The sequence below is a fragment of the Oryctolagus cuniculus genome, chromosome 15, assembly GCF_051225735.1.
Source record: "Oryctolagus cuniculus isolate XC-2025 breed Fujian yellow rabbit chromosome 15, ASM5122573v1, whole genome shotgun sequence".
In the NCBI taxonomy this organism is placed as follows: Eukaryota; Metazoa; Chordata; class Mammalia; order Lagomorpha; family Leporidae; genus Oryctolagus; species Oryctolagus cuniculus.
The window spans coordinates 78,543,148-78,560,751 of NC_142881.1; the positions used below are offsets into that span (position 1 = coordinate 78,543,148).

Here is a 17,604-nt window from a genome sequence, read left to right on the forward strand (position 1 = left end):
CACCCTACATCAGCCACACTGGCCTCTGTGCTGCTCCCAGAGCCTGCCCACCAGGCTCCCACCCAGAGCCATTCTCTAGATGTGCACTCAGCTCCCTGTAGCCCCAAGGTCCTGTTCCAAGGTTACGCCATCATAGAAGTCTTCCGCAGCCTCCGTATACACTAGAACCCAATGCCTTTGTCTTTCTTATATAGTTGAAGCATTCTACATAGAATCCATCAAATCCATCAGATTATATATTTAATTATTACCTGCTTGTTTGTCTTTCCCCACTCAAAATATGCTCCACAAAACCAGAGCATTTTGTGTGCTAAACAAAAAGATATAGCTGACCAGGGTGGAGAAACGGGGATCAGATTTACTCACCTGCCTGAAATTATCAAAAAGCCTAGCTTAATATACAGGGAACACTGTTTTCTCAAGACACTGCACAACAGATAACAAAAGAGTGATTCTTGAGACAGGAAAGAAGATGAGCCTATGACGGACCCAGATGTCTTCCCTGGGGCACATCCACGTCGCAGTGCAGTGGGGAGAGAAGACCCACAGAAGCCGTGTGTGAAGGACGTGGTTCTGAGATGCTGGAAGACCCAAGCAGGCAGAGGTCACAGCACAGAGCACAGAGCTGCACAGGAAGAACATGTTCCTTCCCAGAGGACTCCCCAGCAGAATGCATGGCAGGGCATGCATCCCAGGAAGTAACTGAGGCTGGAGAGGAACAGCCCAAATGATCAGAGGTTTCAGTCTATGGAGCTCACACAGGTTTGGGAAAATACCTCTTCCCACCAACCATCCAGACTGTAAAACTGCATACATCACATGCGTTATGTAAAATACTTAGAGAGTTCAGCTCCATAGTGTGAAATAATTAGCCCTAGGCTGAGTCCTACTCCAGAAACACTCAATAAATCAGAAAGACAAGAAAATCAATTATTTCTGAAGAACTGTGTCTTAGAAAAACGTTCAGTATATACATATATATATATGTATGAATGCAAAGCATCCAACAAAATTCAATTCACAAAATTGGGCTTATGAGCAAATATTACCAGGAATTTTTAAAAAATAAGAAAACTAAGTAAGAAGGAGAAAACATAGAATAATAATCAATTAATTAAAACTGACCCGGGACTGAAACAAGAGATGAGAAGTAGCAGACAATGATTCAAATAGCTATTATAATGGTATAATGCATGTTCAAAGATACAGGCAGAGGGGTGAACACTCAGCCCAGTGGGGAAGATGCTGGTTAACATGCCCGTATCCCACATTACAGTCTCCAGGTTTCATTTCTAGATTGAGCTCCTTACTCCAGCTTTCTCCTAATGTGGAGCCTGGGGAGTCGTGAGGATGACTCCGCCCACAAGGGAGAGCTGGATACAGCTCCTGACTCCTTGGCTTCCCTACTGGCACTTGGATAGCGAACCAGCAAATGGGAACACATTCTCTCTCCCTCTCTCTTTCCTTATTCCTACCCCATCCCTCTCCCTCTAAAACAAATACAATGTTTTGAATGGAAGTAGAGACACTGAAGATTTACAGAAAAGACTCAAATTTCGAGAGATCAAAACTACAATGTATGAGATAAAAAACACACTGCATGAGATTATTGAAAGGTGAGACATTAAAAGAAGATAATGACTCTGAACACATAGCAATAAAATTATGCAAAATGAAACTTAGAAAGAACAAAAAGAAAATTAAAAGAACACCAGCAATATACGGGACACCTTTAAAGAGTCTAATATGGGTGCAATTAGGAGCCTCAGGTAAGAGGTTGGGGAAGCAGAGAAAACATTTGAAGTAGCAGATAAAATTTTCCATATTTTGAAGAAATAATAGATGAAAATTATAAATCCACAAGTCCAAGAAATTCAACAAAGTGTAAGTACAAAAAATAGAAAATAACTGCATGGCACATTATAATTACATTAATCAAAATGAAAGCGAGTGAGAGAGAAACTTCAAAGAATCAGAGATAGAAGACATGAACATAACACAAAAATAAGTAATAATAAAAGTAAGAAGATAGGGAGCAACATTTTAAAAATACTCAAAGAAAAACTGTCAACCTAGAATTTGGTACCAGGCAAAAGTACATTTCAAAAATGCAGGTGAAATAAAGTCATTGTCAGAGATGCAAAGACTGAAAGATGCCAAAAGCTGCAAGCATGTGTCACCAGCAGACTCACATTGTGAGAAATGCGGAAGGGAATCCCGCAGGCACACCAGTGACACCAGACCAAACCTGGATCTTCACAAAGAAACAAAGAGCACCTAAAATGGGAACTCGCAGGAAACCATGCAAGATCTTTTTGGTAACCTTCACCTCCCTTTAAAGGACAACTGACTGTTCTGCGACTACTGTTCTGCACCTGTTCTCAGGGTAGCAGCTGTGGGAGCGAATGGTCACACAATCAAACACTTCTTTCTTAACAAAGCAGAAAGTGGGCATATGTGTGACAGACATGAGATAAAATAAAGATAGAAAAGATAATTGACTGCTTAAATAAATACAATAGCAATGTAGTGTAGTGCATATTACATATTATAAATAAACATGTGTATATAAGCACATATATGCATATATAGAGAGATGTAATATATATGACAACGATTACATAAAGGCCAGGAGAGGAGAAACTGAAGTGTATATTATTGGAAAATACTTACACTATATGTGAAATGGTATAAAGTCACTTAAAAGTAGATCGTGATGAATTAAAGAGGCATATTAAAAATCCTAAAGCAGCTATAAAAATTTTCAAAGACTTTCAATCAATACGCCAACAAGATAGCTACAACTGAATCATTCAAAGTTTTCAATCTCTCCAAAAGAGGTTTAAAAGAGAGGAAAACAGATCAAAAAGGAAACAAGTACGAAGTGGAAGAAGTAGGCTTTACACCTACATCTCGATGGTCACATTAAACATGAATTATTTAAACACCCTCATTAAAATACTGAGGCTGTTGCTATGGATAAAATAGCAAGACCAAAGTAAGCACTGCTTTCAGGGAATAAACTTGAGAAACAAGTAAATTTAAAGTAAAAGAAATGAAATCTGGAATGGCTGTACTAATACCAGATAATGTATATTTAAGAGAGGAGAAAACTACCAGGGAGAAAGAATGTCATTTCTTACTGACAAATTACCTGGTCTTCAAGAGGACATAAACATTTACGTTCCCCATAACAGAGCTTCAAAATACATTAAGCAACGACTAATACAACTTCAGGGGAATAAACAAAGTCACAATTAAAACTGAATATTTTAATACACCTCTATCAATAATTGATAGAACAAGTAGACACAAAATCATCCAGGACCCAGAAGATACAAACAACGTTATCAACTAAAAAGACATAATTCTCATGTCTAGAATGTTCCACACAGTAATAGATTGCACATCTTTTTCAAGTACACATGAAACATCTACCAAGAAAGTCAGGATATTAGACACATCAGTCTCAACAAAGGCAAAGGATTCCAGTAATAGAAAAACCATCCTCTGACCACAGAGGAATTAAACTAGAAATCCGAAACAAAAACATCCCTGAAAAACTCTCAGTATTAGGAAATTAAACAAGACACTTCTAAATGACTCATGGGTCAAAGCAGGGAAAAACATAAAGAAAGTATTTTGGACTAATACCACATATCAAAATGCGTGGGATGCCACTGAGTCCCGGAATGGGGAACAGCACTGGAGACAAGGAAGGGCCTACCATTAGCCATCACAGCTGCCCCCAAAGGAGGTGAAGAGAGACACATAATTGGGGCTGGCGCCATGATGCAGCAGGTTAATCCTCTGCCTGCAGTGTCGGCATCCCAGTGGGCGCCAGTTCTAGTCCCAGCTGCTCCTCTTCCAATCCAGCTCTCTGCTGTGGCCTGGGAAAGCAGTAGAAGGTGGCCCATGTGCTTGGACCACTGCACCCACGTGGGAGACCAGGAAGACGCTCCTAGCTTCTGGCTTTGGATCAGTGCATTTGGACAGTGAACCAACAGAAGGAAGACCTTTCTCTCTGTCCCTCTCTCACTGTCTGTAACTCTACCTCACAAACAAGTAAATAAAATATTTTTTAAAAAGACACAAAATTAAAGCTAAATTAAACAGAAAGAAAGGAGTAGTGAAGAGAAAAACCAGGACGCAACACAAAAAGAAACAGAAAAATAACAGTGAAAATCAATGAAATGAAAAACTGGTGTCTTGAAATCAATAACACCAATACATTTCTTATTGGCTTGGTCAGAAAAAAATAAAAAGACACAAGTTAGGAGTACCAGGAATGAGCGGGAGATCATCTATCTATGGCTTCAACAAGCAAGTATTAAAAGGATATGTATATCATTATGTTCTTAGAGTCATATCTACAAAGCACACTGAATCTTAAAAAAATTAAGAATTAAAATTAAAAAATAAAAAATTGATAAAAATAATAAGCATTAAAAAATAAAAGGGAATATCATAAACTCATCCATAAATGTGACCACTTAGATGAGAGGAAAGATTCATTGACAGACACAAATTACCAAAACCCACTCAAGAAACAATAGCTCTGAGTACTCTAAATAAGTTTAATTTGTAGTTAAATCATCACTACACATACATAACAAAAAAATTGTCTAGGCCCAGGTGACTTCATTGGTAAAATCTAACAAACACTTGATAAAGCAATTCCACACAAAAATTCTTCCAGTAAAAGGAGAGAATTTTCCCAACTTACTCATTACTTTGCTTATTGAGGCCAGCATTGCATCAAAACCAAAGCCACGGAAAAACACAAGAAGGGTAGGGGAGTGGGGACCAATATCCCTTGTGAACATAGGAGGAAAACTCTGATCAAAACTTCAGCAAATCAAATGAAACAATATGTACAAAGAAAAAAATGACAAGTAGGTTTTATTCCAAGGATGCCCAGTTGGGTTAACTTAAAAATCAAACAATGTAACTCATAAAATTAACAAACTGAATAAAGAAAAGCCAGAAGGTCATCTTAATAGGTGCAGAAAAAGCATTAGATAGAATCCAACCTCAATTCCTGATGATAAAATAATCACTAAAGTAGGAATAAAAGGGAAATCTTCCAGTCTGATACAAGGTGTCTATGAACAACTTACAACTACTCTGACACTTAATAGTGAAACAGAGGGCATGTCCCTCCCAAATACCAGCAACAAGAGAAAGACGTGAGCTTTTGTCCCTTATATTCAGTGATGTACTGAAAGTACTAATCAAGAAAAAGAATCAAAAGTTTCCAGATGGAAAGGAAGTGGTAGAACTGTCATACACTCAGTCAATGTGGAAAGTCTCATGCAGTCTACAAATAAACAAATCCTACAGGATTAGCAAGTGGTTTAGCCAGTTTCCAGGATAGAAGATCATTACACAAAAATCAATCATATTTCTACAACGTATCCTTGAACAACTGGACATTGAATTTTTTTTTTTTTTTTGACAGGCAGAGTGGACAGTGAGAGAGTGAGACAGAAAGAAAGGTTTTCCTTTGCTGTTGGTTCACCCTCCAATGGCCGCCGTGCCAGCACGCTGTGGCCGGCACACCACGCTGATCCAAAGGCAGGAGCCAGGTGCTTCTTCTGGTTTCCCATGGGGTGCAGGGCCCAAGTACTTGGGCCATCCTCCACTGCACTCCCAGGCCACAGCAGAGAGCTGGCCTGGAAGAGGGGCAACCGGGACAGAATCCGGCGCCCCGACCGGGACTAGAACCAGGTGTGCCAGCGCCGCAAGGTGGAGGATTAGCCTGTTGAGCCACGGTGCTGGCCGGGCATTGAAATTTTTTAAAATACCACCTACAACAGCCTCCACCACACAAAATACTAAGGAATAAATCAAAAAAGATGTGAAGGGTCTGAACAGTGAAAATGATGGACTATTGTTGAAATAAACTAAAGAAAACCTAAAGAATCACAGTGGTACACCTTGTTTGTGAGTGAGAAGACTCAATACTGTCAGCATGTCAGTCTTCCCCACGTTGGACTGTAGATTCAATCGAATTCCAAATAAGAATCCAGTCAGCATTTCTGTAGACATTGACAAGCTGATTCTAAAATTCATATGAAAATCCCAAGGACCTACGACAGCCAAAACAACTTGAAAAATGAAAAACAAAATGGGCAGCTAACAAAATCTGATTCCAAATCTTATTATAAAGATAGAGGAAACAAGGGAGTGTGGGATTTGCACTAAAACAGAAAGAAAACAAGATCACTGAGAGGAAAGATAGTTCAGATGTGTTCTAAATATTACACTAAAAGCATAATCAATAAAAGGAGAAAATTAATTGGACTTCATCCAAATCCCACATTACATGATATTAATAAGTGCTTTCAAGAAAAACAGCATGTACATGTATGTATATAATATGTGTATATGAAATGATTATGGCAAAATGTTAAAAATTGTTCCATCTAAAAATAAATATGATTTAAAATAGAAGTCTGCTCTTTGAAGGACAAATTTAGAATAAAACTACCAGCACAAATTGGAAAAGAATATTTGTGAAGTATACATTGGATAAAGAACTTGTATCCTTGGGGTGGGCGTTGTGGTGCAGTGGGTTGAGCCATAGCTTGTGATGCCCTGATCTCATCCTGGAGTGGGTACTTGAGTCCCTGTCACCCACCTGGGAGACCCAGATGGAAGTCTTGGCTCCTGGTTTCACATTGGCCCAGCCCTGGCTGTAGCAGCCATGGGGGAGTAAACATGTAGACTGACATCTTTCATTCTCCCCACCCCTATCCATGTCATTCTGCATAAATAATAAATTCAATAATCTTTTTTAAAGCAAAAACTTGTATCCTGAATTTATAAAGAACTTTCAAAACTCAACACTAAGAAAGCAACTAATCCAATAAAACAAGCAAAATATTCAAGCAGACAATTCACCAAAGAAGATACGTAGATAAAGATAGCAAATAAACTCATGGAAAGATGCTCAGTATCATTATTCACCAGACATTGAAGTTAAAATCACAATGAGGATCACGACACTGAATGTCAAGACTGCCCATCCCTAGCACTGGAGAGGACGTGGAGCAGCTTAGCGCTCTCATCCACTTAATGGTTTTTAAAAACTCAAAACATACGTCTACCATATGACCCAGGGATTACACTGTGTACAGACATCCCCAGAAAAGTGGAAGCAAATTTCCATACAGAGACTAAAACACGAAGGTTCCTAACAGCTTTATTTATAGAAGCCAAAAATCTAGAGCAATCCAGGGCCAGCACCGTGGCTCACTTGGTTAATCCTCCACTGCAGCACCGGCCTCCCATATGGGCACCGGGTACTAATCCCGGTTGTTCCTCTTCCAGGCCAGCTCTCTGCTGGAACCCTGGGAGGGCAGTGGAGGATGGCCCAGGTGCTTGGGCCGCTGCATCCACATGGGAGACCAGGAGGAAGCACCTGGCTCCTGGCTTCAGATCGGCACAGCGCCAGCCGTAGCGGTCATTTGGGGAGTGAACCAACAGAAGGAAGACCTTTCCCTCTGTCTCTCTCTCACTGTCTATAACTCTACCTGTCAAATAAGTAAAAAAAAATCTAGAGCAATCCAAATGTCCATCAGCAGGTGACTGGGTCACCGAACTGTTTAGCATCCAAGCAACTGAACACTCCTCATTAGCAACAGGAAGTAACTAGCACTATACATTGCAACAGAATCTCACAATAGTTACCCTGGAGTGAAATAAGCCATACCAAAGAAGGAAAAAGTGTATGAGTTATTTGAGTCCATTAATGTAAGACTCTAGAAAATGTGAACAATATATGGTACCAGAAATAGATGAGTTTCCCTACCAAGTGGGAGAGAAGGGTGGGATTGCCAAGTGGTACAAGGGGTCATGGATCATGTTCGGTATCTGCATTTTGGTTCTGGTTTCCTGGATGCATACATATGCCAAACAGAACAAGTTGTACATTTCAGTATGCACACGTACTGTATGTCAAGTAAACCTCAATAAAGCTATTACTTTTAAAATAAAAAAAAAATAGATCATGGTGATTCAAAGACGGCACCTGATTCCACCAATGCCTGATAAGCGGTAATTTTTGTTCTCCATTTGTGGGTTCTGAGCTGGGGCTACAGCAGTGGTTGAGAAGTAAGGCTAGGGAGAGACACAAATGAACAGACTACAATAAACCTAATTGCTTTTGAGTGATACTAAATTAAATTTGGAGCAGCTAAATGGTACAGGGACTTAATATTCCAGTGGAATTAAGATCTTTGAAATGAAAGGAAGAAAACAATTAAATCTCCTCCCTCCCTCTGTTTCTCTGCATCCCAAACAGAGATGCCTGCAAGCCTTGAGATCCAGCCTAAGACCATGGTCTTTCCCTTGTTTTCCTCAATAAGAGTGGTAGTGTCTCCTACCCTGCTTTGTCTATGAGGGACCTAATCCCATTTGCCCTGGGTTTAACTCAGAGGATGCTCTGAACTAGGGAAGGTTGACTCAGGTCTGTTGAGAGAGCAGAATCTGCCTCTGTCCCCTGGAGGATCTTCAGGAAGTAGTTATTGATGACTAAGCATGAAGGTGACAAGGTGGGGGTGTAGCCTGCAGGGCAAGACCAAGGGAGCCTTCTGTGCAGGAGGAGCCAAAGAGGTACCACAAGTTGCTGACGTGTCCTGAGGGTGTGAAGTCCTCCCAGGACATGCCACAGAACAAATGCATGTGATGATAGGCTCTCTGGGGCTTTCCCACCCTGCCACCTACTGCAGCGTGGAGCTGAGCACCCGAAGACAAATGGCTCTGGAGTGTGTGTGGGGAGAGCACACTCATGTGGCTGACAGTGACCACTACCTCCTCCTTGGAAAGGCATCACAGGCACTGGAACCCAAAGCCACCAGCAGGAGACCCCCATGTGTCACTCTATATGATCATAGACTGCTTTTCCACAAAGAACCTACAAACCAGCAGGACACATGTTCCCCAGAGTATAATTTGGGGACTTCTGTAGGAATCTGATCAGTGTTTCCCGTGCCCTTCTCTCTGGCCGCTGTATCACCCCAATGTGGGTGCAAGACTAAGGGGAGTGTGCATGTGTCACTGAGGAGGAGCTGGTGCCCTTGGGACATGCAATGCAGGTACAGGAAAACGGGGAGCAATAGAACAAGGGTACTGACATCTGTAGCTTGTGAAGCAGATCATAGCTTTCTTAGACCATGAGGAATTGAGAAGTTCATCTTCCTGCACATATAGGACATTGGACCAGCAGAGTCTAGGTAGGGAAAGCAAAAGACAGACAGCAGCAGTGCAAGTTCAACCTGGCAAGCTCCCAGTGTTGTATGTTCTTGAGATCAGAGAGTCTAACAAAAAGGAGAGGCAGGCTCTCCCTAACAGGCTGCCCAGGGAGTCAGGTGCACATAACCCTGCAGAGCTGGGGTCAGGAGCACAGGACTGCATGAGAGCAACCCTACAGGGGAAACCCATGAGGTCCTCTAGGCACAGACAGTGTTTAACAGAAACCTGCAGGCCAGGGAGGTGCCGGACAACCTACGATTCGGGAAGGGCATAGCAGGTGGAAGGTCCTGGCCAAAGCCCAGAGCCAGGAGAAGAAAACAAATATGGGAAACAAGAGGTCACTGATGCACTCATAGGGATGCACCATGAGACAGCGAGTGGGAGGGGAAGATGGACACAAGGGTGGAAAGTGGAACCAGGTTCCTTCAGGAGGGCCTGAGATGGGCTCTTCTCCACTGGCTGGGGTGTCAACCACAGCATGAGGGCAGTGGTCTCTGAGACCAGGAGCGCTGGCTGAGAGCCAGGTGGGGAGTGGGTCCAGAGAAAGGTGCTCTGAGCTTGAGATGGCAAAGGGGTTTCCTAGCAACTGGGGAGCCGGAGGTTATGCCACAGTGGTTAAGCCATCACCTGCAACAGCAGTGCTGGTTGGAGGCCAGGCTGCTCTGCTTCTGACTCCGCTCCCTGCTAATGGGCCTGGAGAGGCAGCAGAGAATGGCTCAAGGACTTGGGTCCCTGCCACCTCTGTGGGAGATCTGGATGGAGTTCCTGGCTCCTGGCTTCAGCCTCACCCAACAACCCTGGCTGTTGTGGGCTTTTGCAGACTCAACCAGCAGATGGAAGGTTTTTTTTTTTTTTACTCTCTCTCTCTGTTTTCAAATAAATAAACAAATCTCTAAAAATAGAAAGAATGTAGTTGGGGAGGGTGAGCATTTATTGCAGCAGATAAGATGGTGCTTAGGATGTCCACACCCCATATCTAGGTTTCTGAGTTCAAGTCCCAGCTCCACTCCCCAGTTCAGCTTCCTTTTGGGAAGTAGCAAGCACCTGAGTCCCCATCACCCATGTGGGAGAACTGGACTGAGTTCCTGACTCCTGGCTTCAGCCTGGCCCAACATGAGATGTTGCAGGCATTTGAGGAGACAGCCAGCAGATGGGAAATTCATTCTCTCATCTCTGCCTTTAAAACAAATTAAAGAAATAGCTTTTAGAAAAGAATGCAGTTGGGTCTCTGGGTCTTGGGCTCAAGGGCAAGGTCATGGATATGGGACATGGGAGGCGTGGACGTATGCTGGCCATTGGGGAGGGCTGCTGAGGGCCTACCCATTATGCCTCCTCCCTCCTGAGATGCCACCTCCTGTCTGGCCCCTGCTGACCCACCAATCAGCACACAGAGCCTCACTCCCTGAGAAAACCCAAGTGCAGAGGCTGTATGTGTGCTCCTCCATTGCCTATAGAGCATCTTCAACCACTTCCACCAACACGTGCTGTGGCCCCACATCTGGAAGATTAGTCTAGCCACGAGAGCAGCCCAGAGCAAGCACAGTGCTTCAAGTCCCCAGTGCAGTCGGTTCTTCAGGAAGCTGGATAGTCTTTTCGCATATCCCATGCAAGAGTTTCCCTCAGAAAGTCCCCAGCAGGCCAGACGATGAGCTTCTAGAGCAGGGATTGTCCTCTGTGTGCAGACTCCACTCAACACTAAGGATGTCCCCGAGTCACTGGGGGTGACCCACTCAGCCGGCATCTCCCAAGGTCATGTGGAGAATAGCATTGTACCCCAGTTGGTCAAGAGATTCTGGAAGCGAGTCAGGTCTGCCTGGCCTTGAACCTGAGTCCTCTAATGAGCCCTTGAGAGCGGCCCTTCCATGTCTCAGGCTCAGGTCTTAATTGCTACCTTTGTCTCTTCTCTGAGGCAGACTGGCAAGCACAAGTCAATGCAATTTGCTCTGTGTCATGTACATCGACCTGCCTTCAACCAAACCTTTTATAAGCATCTCTTGTTTTCACAGGCATTGAGGAGATGGTGATGTAGTGGCTTCGAACCTGTCCTTAGGGGACTCACAGCCTAGTGGCCACAGCTTGACTAATGCTTTCCAAAAAATTTTTTGAATCCCCCACCCTCCTCCATAATATCCTGTAACTTAAGCAACCGATGAAAACACAAAAAGTATATCCCAAAATGCATCTGTTTGCCAGTGTAGCCACAGTGGAAGCCACAGACCTGCAAAAACTGTCAGGGAATCTCCCAGACTCACAAGGCATCCTCTGCATCCAATTACCTTTCCTCCAAATAAAACAGGTCTCTGCGATATGCAACACCAGTGCTCATTGGTGAGGGGGCAGGCATTTTAGGAAAATCGGTGCTTAAAGCAAACAAGCCCTTGAGTGTTTATCTTGAATCCAGAAAAAAAGAAAAAAAACACACAAAGTCAAATATACAGGAAGAAACTGGAGGACAGACCCTGGAAGGAATGAGGGGAGGAGGGGAACAGCTAAAGTCCAAAAACAAAAAAGTGTTAGGTAGGGGAGAGGCAGAGCTGGAGGTCTGAGCTCCTGTGAGGGGTGGGACTTCCTGCAGGCGAGTGGAGGGCAGTTTCCAGAAACAGGAAGACCAGGACTTGGTGCAGCAGTTGCGTCCTGGAGATCCTGGTGGACGGGGAGCCTCCATCCAATGCCTGCCCTTGACATCATTTTTTTTACCTTATCCTATCCCTAGTCATGGTATATGACAAAATGGTACCTGGACGCGCTTTGTCTGTGACTCTACATCTGGACGGCTGAAAAGCCTTACAGAGCAAGAATAGCCTACTGCTGTAATGATAACAGGACTTTTGGTGGATTTTTAAATATATGTTTGTTTATTTATTTGAGAGGTAGAGAAGAGACAGAGAAAGAGAAGGGGCTCCCATCCACTGGTTCCTTCCCCAAATGCCTCAGCCAAGGGGTTGAAGCTAGGAGTGAGGATTCAATCCAGGTCTTGCATCTGGGTGGCAGAAATCCAATTACATGAGCCATGCTCTGCTGCCTCCGAGGATGCACTTGAGCAAGAAGCCGGAACTGGAGCAGAGCTGGGATATGAACCCGGGCATTAGGATGGAGGATGAGGGTATCTTTTTAAAAAGATTCATTTAGGGGCCGGCGCTGTGGTGCAGTGGGTTAACACCATGGCCTGAAGTGCTGGCATCCCATATTGGTGCCGGTTCGAGTCCCAGCTGTTCCATTTCCCATCCAGCTCTCTGCTATGGCCTGGGGAAGCAGTAGAAGATGGCCCAAGTCCTTGGGCCCCTGCACCCGCGTGAGAGACCCAGAAGAAGTTCCTGGCTCCTGGCTTCAGATTGGCACAGCTCCAGCTGTTGTGGCCAATTGGAGAGTGAACAATTGGATGGAGGATCTCTCTCTGCCTCGCCTCTCTCTCTCTGTAACTCTGACTTTCAAATAAATAAATAAATATTTAAAAACAATAAAAATAAAAAAGATTCATTTATTTGAAAGGCAGAGAGAGTAATAGATCATCCATCTGTGATTTGCTTCCCAAATGGTTGCAACAGCCAGGATTGGGCCCGGCCAAAGCCAGGAACTAGGAACTCCATTTCAGTCTCCTACATGGGTGGCCAGGGCCCAAGTATTGAGCCATCTTTCTCTGCTTTCCCACACACATTAGCAGGGAGCTGGATTGGAAGCAGGACAGCCAGGACTACTCCAATATGGGATGCTGGAATTGCAAGCGGTGGCTTAACCCATTGCACCACCAGAGCATTCCCCAAGAGATGCAGGCAACTTAACTGGTGTCTTAACCACTAGGCCAAATCCCTCCCAACAGCTTATGTTTTCCATGGGGCTATGCTGTAACAGAAAATAGTGCTTTTGAATATGGCTGGCTCCCAAGGCTAAGCCCACACATAGCCCAGAGAACACCTCCCCCATTAACCAGAATCTACACTGAGTGCCATGGGTCAAAGCTTCAAAAGAGGGGCCGACGCTGTGGTGCAGCAGATTAAAGCCTCAACCTGCAGTGCCGACATCCCACATGGGTGCTGGTTCAGGTCCCAGCTGCTCCATTTCCAATCCAGCTCCATGCTAATGTGCCAGGGAAAGCAACAGAGGATGGCCCAGATCCTTGGGCTCCAGCCACCCATGTGGGAGACTCACAGGAGGCTCCAGGCTCCTGGCTTCAGTCAGCCCAGCTCTGGCCACAGCAGCCAGAGTATGGAAGATCAATCTTTCTGTTTTTCTTTCTGTAACTCTGCCTTTCAAATCCAACCTTTGGATTACAGACTTCCAGTGAATGTCCATGAGCCGGGCAGCTCAAGAGTGTCCTTGACAGTGTGCATGCCTGAATCCTACAGACTGCCTTTACTCAGACACTGACAGTGAGCTCAGGATCTTTGCCAAGGTCAAGTGCATGGTCCCATCACTGCAAAGAAAGGGCTTTAGAGAAGAGTCTTCCTAGAGAATCCCAGATGCACCATTTCACAGCTGTGTGACCCTGGGTAAGGGGGCCTCCATTTTACCATCTGTAAAATGGGGTTGGTAGTAGCTGTGGATAGTAACTGGCACATGATAGGAGGTCAAAATTGTTAGCCATTATCCCTTGCCTTCCCAGGAGCAGAGCCTCCTTACACAGAAGGAAGCCTAAGAAGAAGGCGAAGCCTAAGAAGAAACCCTTGAGACCTCCTCACCTTTGAAGAAACTCACAGGTCAGTGAGCACTGCCTGGCTGGCCATGGGGTGGGGGGCACCACCATGCTCTTGGGTGAGGCTGTTTCCCCGTGGCTCTGACAGGTGGACTCCTGACTCTCCCTGGCCATCAGTGATTGACTGAGCGCTGATGTGCACAGAACACCCTAAAGATGCTTCACACTGGGAGTTGAGTCAGGAGAAGCAAACAGAGGGCCCCAGGGGGGCTGGGCAGGAAAAGGAAAATGTAAAACCACCAGAGCGCACATCTGAGGACTGGCAAGGGAGAGACAACGGCTGCTCAACCTGGAGAGTGATCAGAGGAGCAGAGCTGGCACCAGACACCTGACTTCAGGGCACACGGAAGGCTCCCTTTCTCTGGAACAAAGGAAAGCTGGCTTTGAAGAACCCGTGGAGAGGCCTGCACAGCACACAGAATCAAAACTTCCCCAGGATCAAGGAGGGCTCATGCAGGCTCTGCAAAGAGGGAGGCGGCAGTCACGCCCCTTCGCCTAATTACCAGCCCAACCCCTCCACTGCCACGGCCAGAGACAGCCACTACGCATGTCTGCTGCTGGCCAGCTCCAGCGGTGGGAAATCATGCAGGAAAATCACGAGAGAGGTGGACCTTGCAAGGAGCTACTCTGCTACACCACCTACGCAATTATTAACAGTAGCCACCCCCCCCCCAAAAAAAAAAAACTTCAACCATATTAGCGCTGGGCTAATGGGCTAATGAGGAAACACACACCATAAAAGAAGAAATTACTACCTAATAAACTGCGTCTTCCAGGATGAAACCATTAGAAATTGATCTGCTAATTCAGGAGCAGCTGAAGGCACACACCAGGACATGGATTCCCAAATCAGCTCTCCGTTAAAGGCTCACAGGAGACAGAGGCACAGGAGGTCCGAGGTGGTGCCTCCTCCATGGACACGTGGGCAGAGTGGGTTCCTCAGGAAAGTGAAGACATGTGGTGCAGAACCCTGCAACACCAGGGCAGTGCCTGCAGCAAGGGGCAAGCCAGGGCTTGGGCAGGTGCAGTTAACAAAGAACAGACCAGGCCCGGTGACTCCCTGTGTCCCCATTCCTCCCAGGGGTCAAGCCAGTGGGATGGCCAGTCATGGGAGAGATCTCTTCATTCTCTTCTAAATGGGAGCCCTGATCTCCACTCTTACTGGCTGCACACACATGCTCACACATGTGCACTCACATGTGCCTGCGCCTCCACTCATACATACACACACTCATATATGTACCTGTACATACAAGTCATACATGCACACATACAACTCACACACATACACACCCACACTCACACCTTGTGCCCTCATAATAAACACAGTTCACACACACATACTCTCACATACATACTTACCACATATTCACATTTTTCACACCTGGACACACACACACAGTCTGCACTCCTGCTTACACTCCCACACACCCTCAGCACCTTCCATTCCCTCCTCATTTCCTGGCCCTGTGCCCCAGCCCCCTGCTCTAGCTGACCCTCACCTCTGCAGCCAGCCCCTGCTGCACATCCAATACTCTACTTCTCTTTGCTTCTCGACTTCCTGGGGGACTCAGGTCTGGATTCTTTCCCTGGCTCCCGCCTCCTCCACGTCAGCATCTGCGCAGGTCAGGTACAACCCCCTGACCTTGTACTTGGCAGGGTGGAGCCCCACAGTTCACTCCAGCCCCCCAAGTCAGGACTGGAAATGAAAAGACTGCTTGGAGGTCTCCCAAGGGACGGGGCGTCAGCCCAGGCCACGTGCCTCACCGTTCCGGGGCTCTTACCTCATTCACAAAGACCCAGTGGCTGTCCTTGGAAGCCAGGTTGGTCTCCACAGCCTGCAGAGAGAGAGAGAACGGACATGAACGGAAGCCAGCCAGAAGCCAGCACACACGCAGGGTGATTGCCAAGACGGCGTTTGTAAACACTGTTCCTGCAGAATTTTCTCTTCACAAAACATGCCATCCCCCTGGAGCCTGCTCTGGCTGCCTTAGCCACACAAACCCTCGTCTGAACACAGATAACTGATTACGTGTTATGCGTCCTCACTCTGTGCACCAGCCTGGAGCAAGGTCAGAAGCCCTGGGCCCTGCTGGCATTGCAGGATGGAGGTGTGGGTACACCTCCCTTCCCTAAAGATATCAGGAAACACTTTTGCACAGGGATGCCTTGTGAAGGATCCCATCACTGCCGGAGGCTGTGGAACTGGGATGCTGGAAGGAGACGTTGATGGCAGCTCATCTGCTGGTGCCAAGCGACACTGAGATGGCAGCTCGGAGCTGCCCTCTACTCTTCCGGCCCCCAAGAACTGGGCTCTTGTTAGCCCCTGGGCAGTGACCCCGTTCTATCACTCTCTTCTAGAACACTTTGTTCTCTTTCTTAGAGCAGCTGAGCCACAAAGAGCAGTTACCAGTGTTCTTGCTTTCCATCTATCTCCTGTCCAGGCTGGGGACTCCATCCAGTTGGAGGCCAGAGGTCTGTGTCCTCCGCTGTATCCCAGGACCTCACGCTACCACCGTCCCGTAGCAGGTGTTTGGCAAATGGGGCTGAGTAGTTGAAGAGAACGGGAGGCCAAGGCAGAGAAGACCCAGCAGCTTGCTGTGTTTCATGAAAGTGTCTAGTAGAGCTTTTTCCCTCCCTTGGCTGCAAAGCCGGCAGAGCGGAGGAGCTGGGAAGGACAGAAGGTTTTCCAGCACATTCTGTAAGGATGCTCATGGCAAGCATGTGCCCACTGCCTGCTGACCACCTGGGACTGCGCCAGGCATCTACGGACCTCGGAGAGGCTCTAGGATTGTAGTCTTCTTCGCTCCATTTCTTTGTTTTGGTATTTTTGTAATGTAATTCTTATTACTCCTTTTATTGGGAAAAATATAGAACAATAAAAATGCTCAAAATCATTCCATAATCCTTCCTCATTAAAAAAAATGCCAAGCTAGTGAAATTCCCCCCACCTATCCCTCCAAATTCATGTCCTGAAGGTTGTCTGTCTGAGGTTCCGGAACGTTTCACAGTCAGATCTGCAAGTGCTCATTAGACAGCTGTGGGGTTCTTTGAGAAACAGAAACACAGACAGACAGACTGACAGAGCTCCCAAATGCTAGTTTACTCCCTAAGTGTCCACAATGGCTGGGGTTGGGCTGAGGTTAGAGCCAGGAGCTAGGAACTCAATCCAAGTTTGCCATCTGGGTGACAGGAATCTGATCACTTGAGCCATCACTGCTGGGCCCCAGGGTCTACATTAGCAGGAAACTGGAGTCAGGAGCCAGAGCCAGGAACTCAACCTAGATATTCTGATGTGGGATGGGATGCCTTAACTGCTAAGATAAATGCTCAGTCAGGTTAGGGGCCAGCATTGTGGCATAGCAGGTAAAGCTGCCTGTGTGCGCATCCCATATGGGCACCAGTTCGAATCCTGGCTGCTCCACTTCCAATCCAGCTCCCTGATGATGAACCTGGGAAAGCAGCAGATGGTCCAAAGCCATGGGCCCCTGCACTCACATGGGATACCTGGAGGAAGCTACTGGCTCCTGACTTCAGTCTGGCCCAGCCCTGGACACTGCAGCCATTTCAAGAGTGAACCAGCAGATGGGAGATCTCGTGCACTCTCTCTCTCCCCCCTCCCCTTTCCTTTCTGTGACTCTGCCTTTCAAATAAGC

At 46.0% G+C, this 17,604-nt stretch overlaps 1 protein-coding gene across 2 annotated transcripts in view; it reads right to left on the bottom strand.

The window, feature by feature from the left end:
* Positions 1-17,604, bottom strand: part of GRID1 (glutamate ionotropic receptor delta type subunit 1) — a 760,175-nt gene that overhangs the window by 323,138 nt on the left and 419,433 nt on the right. For both annotated transcript variants that reach the window (XM_070057983.2, XM_070057984.2), the window contains exon 5: positions 15,733-15,786. In XM_070057983.2, coding sequence (XP_069914084.1) covers positions 15,733-15,786 — 54 coding nt within the window. The remainder of the gene's footprint in view (positions 1-15,732; positions 15,787-17,604) is intronic.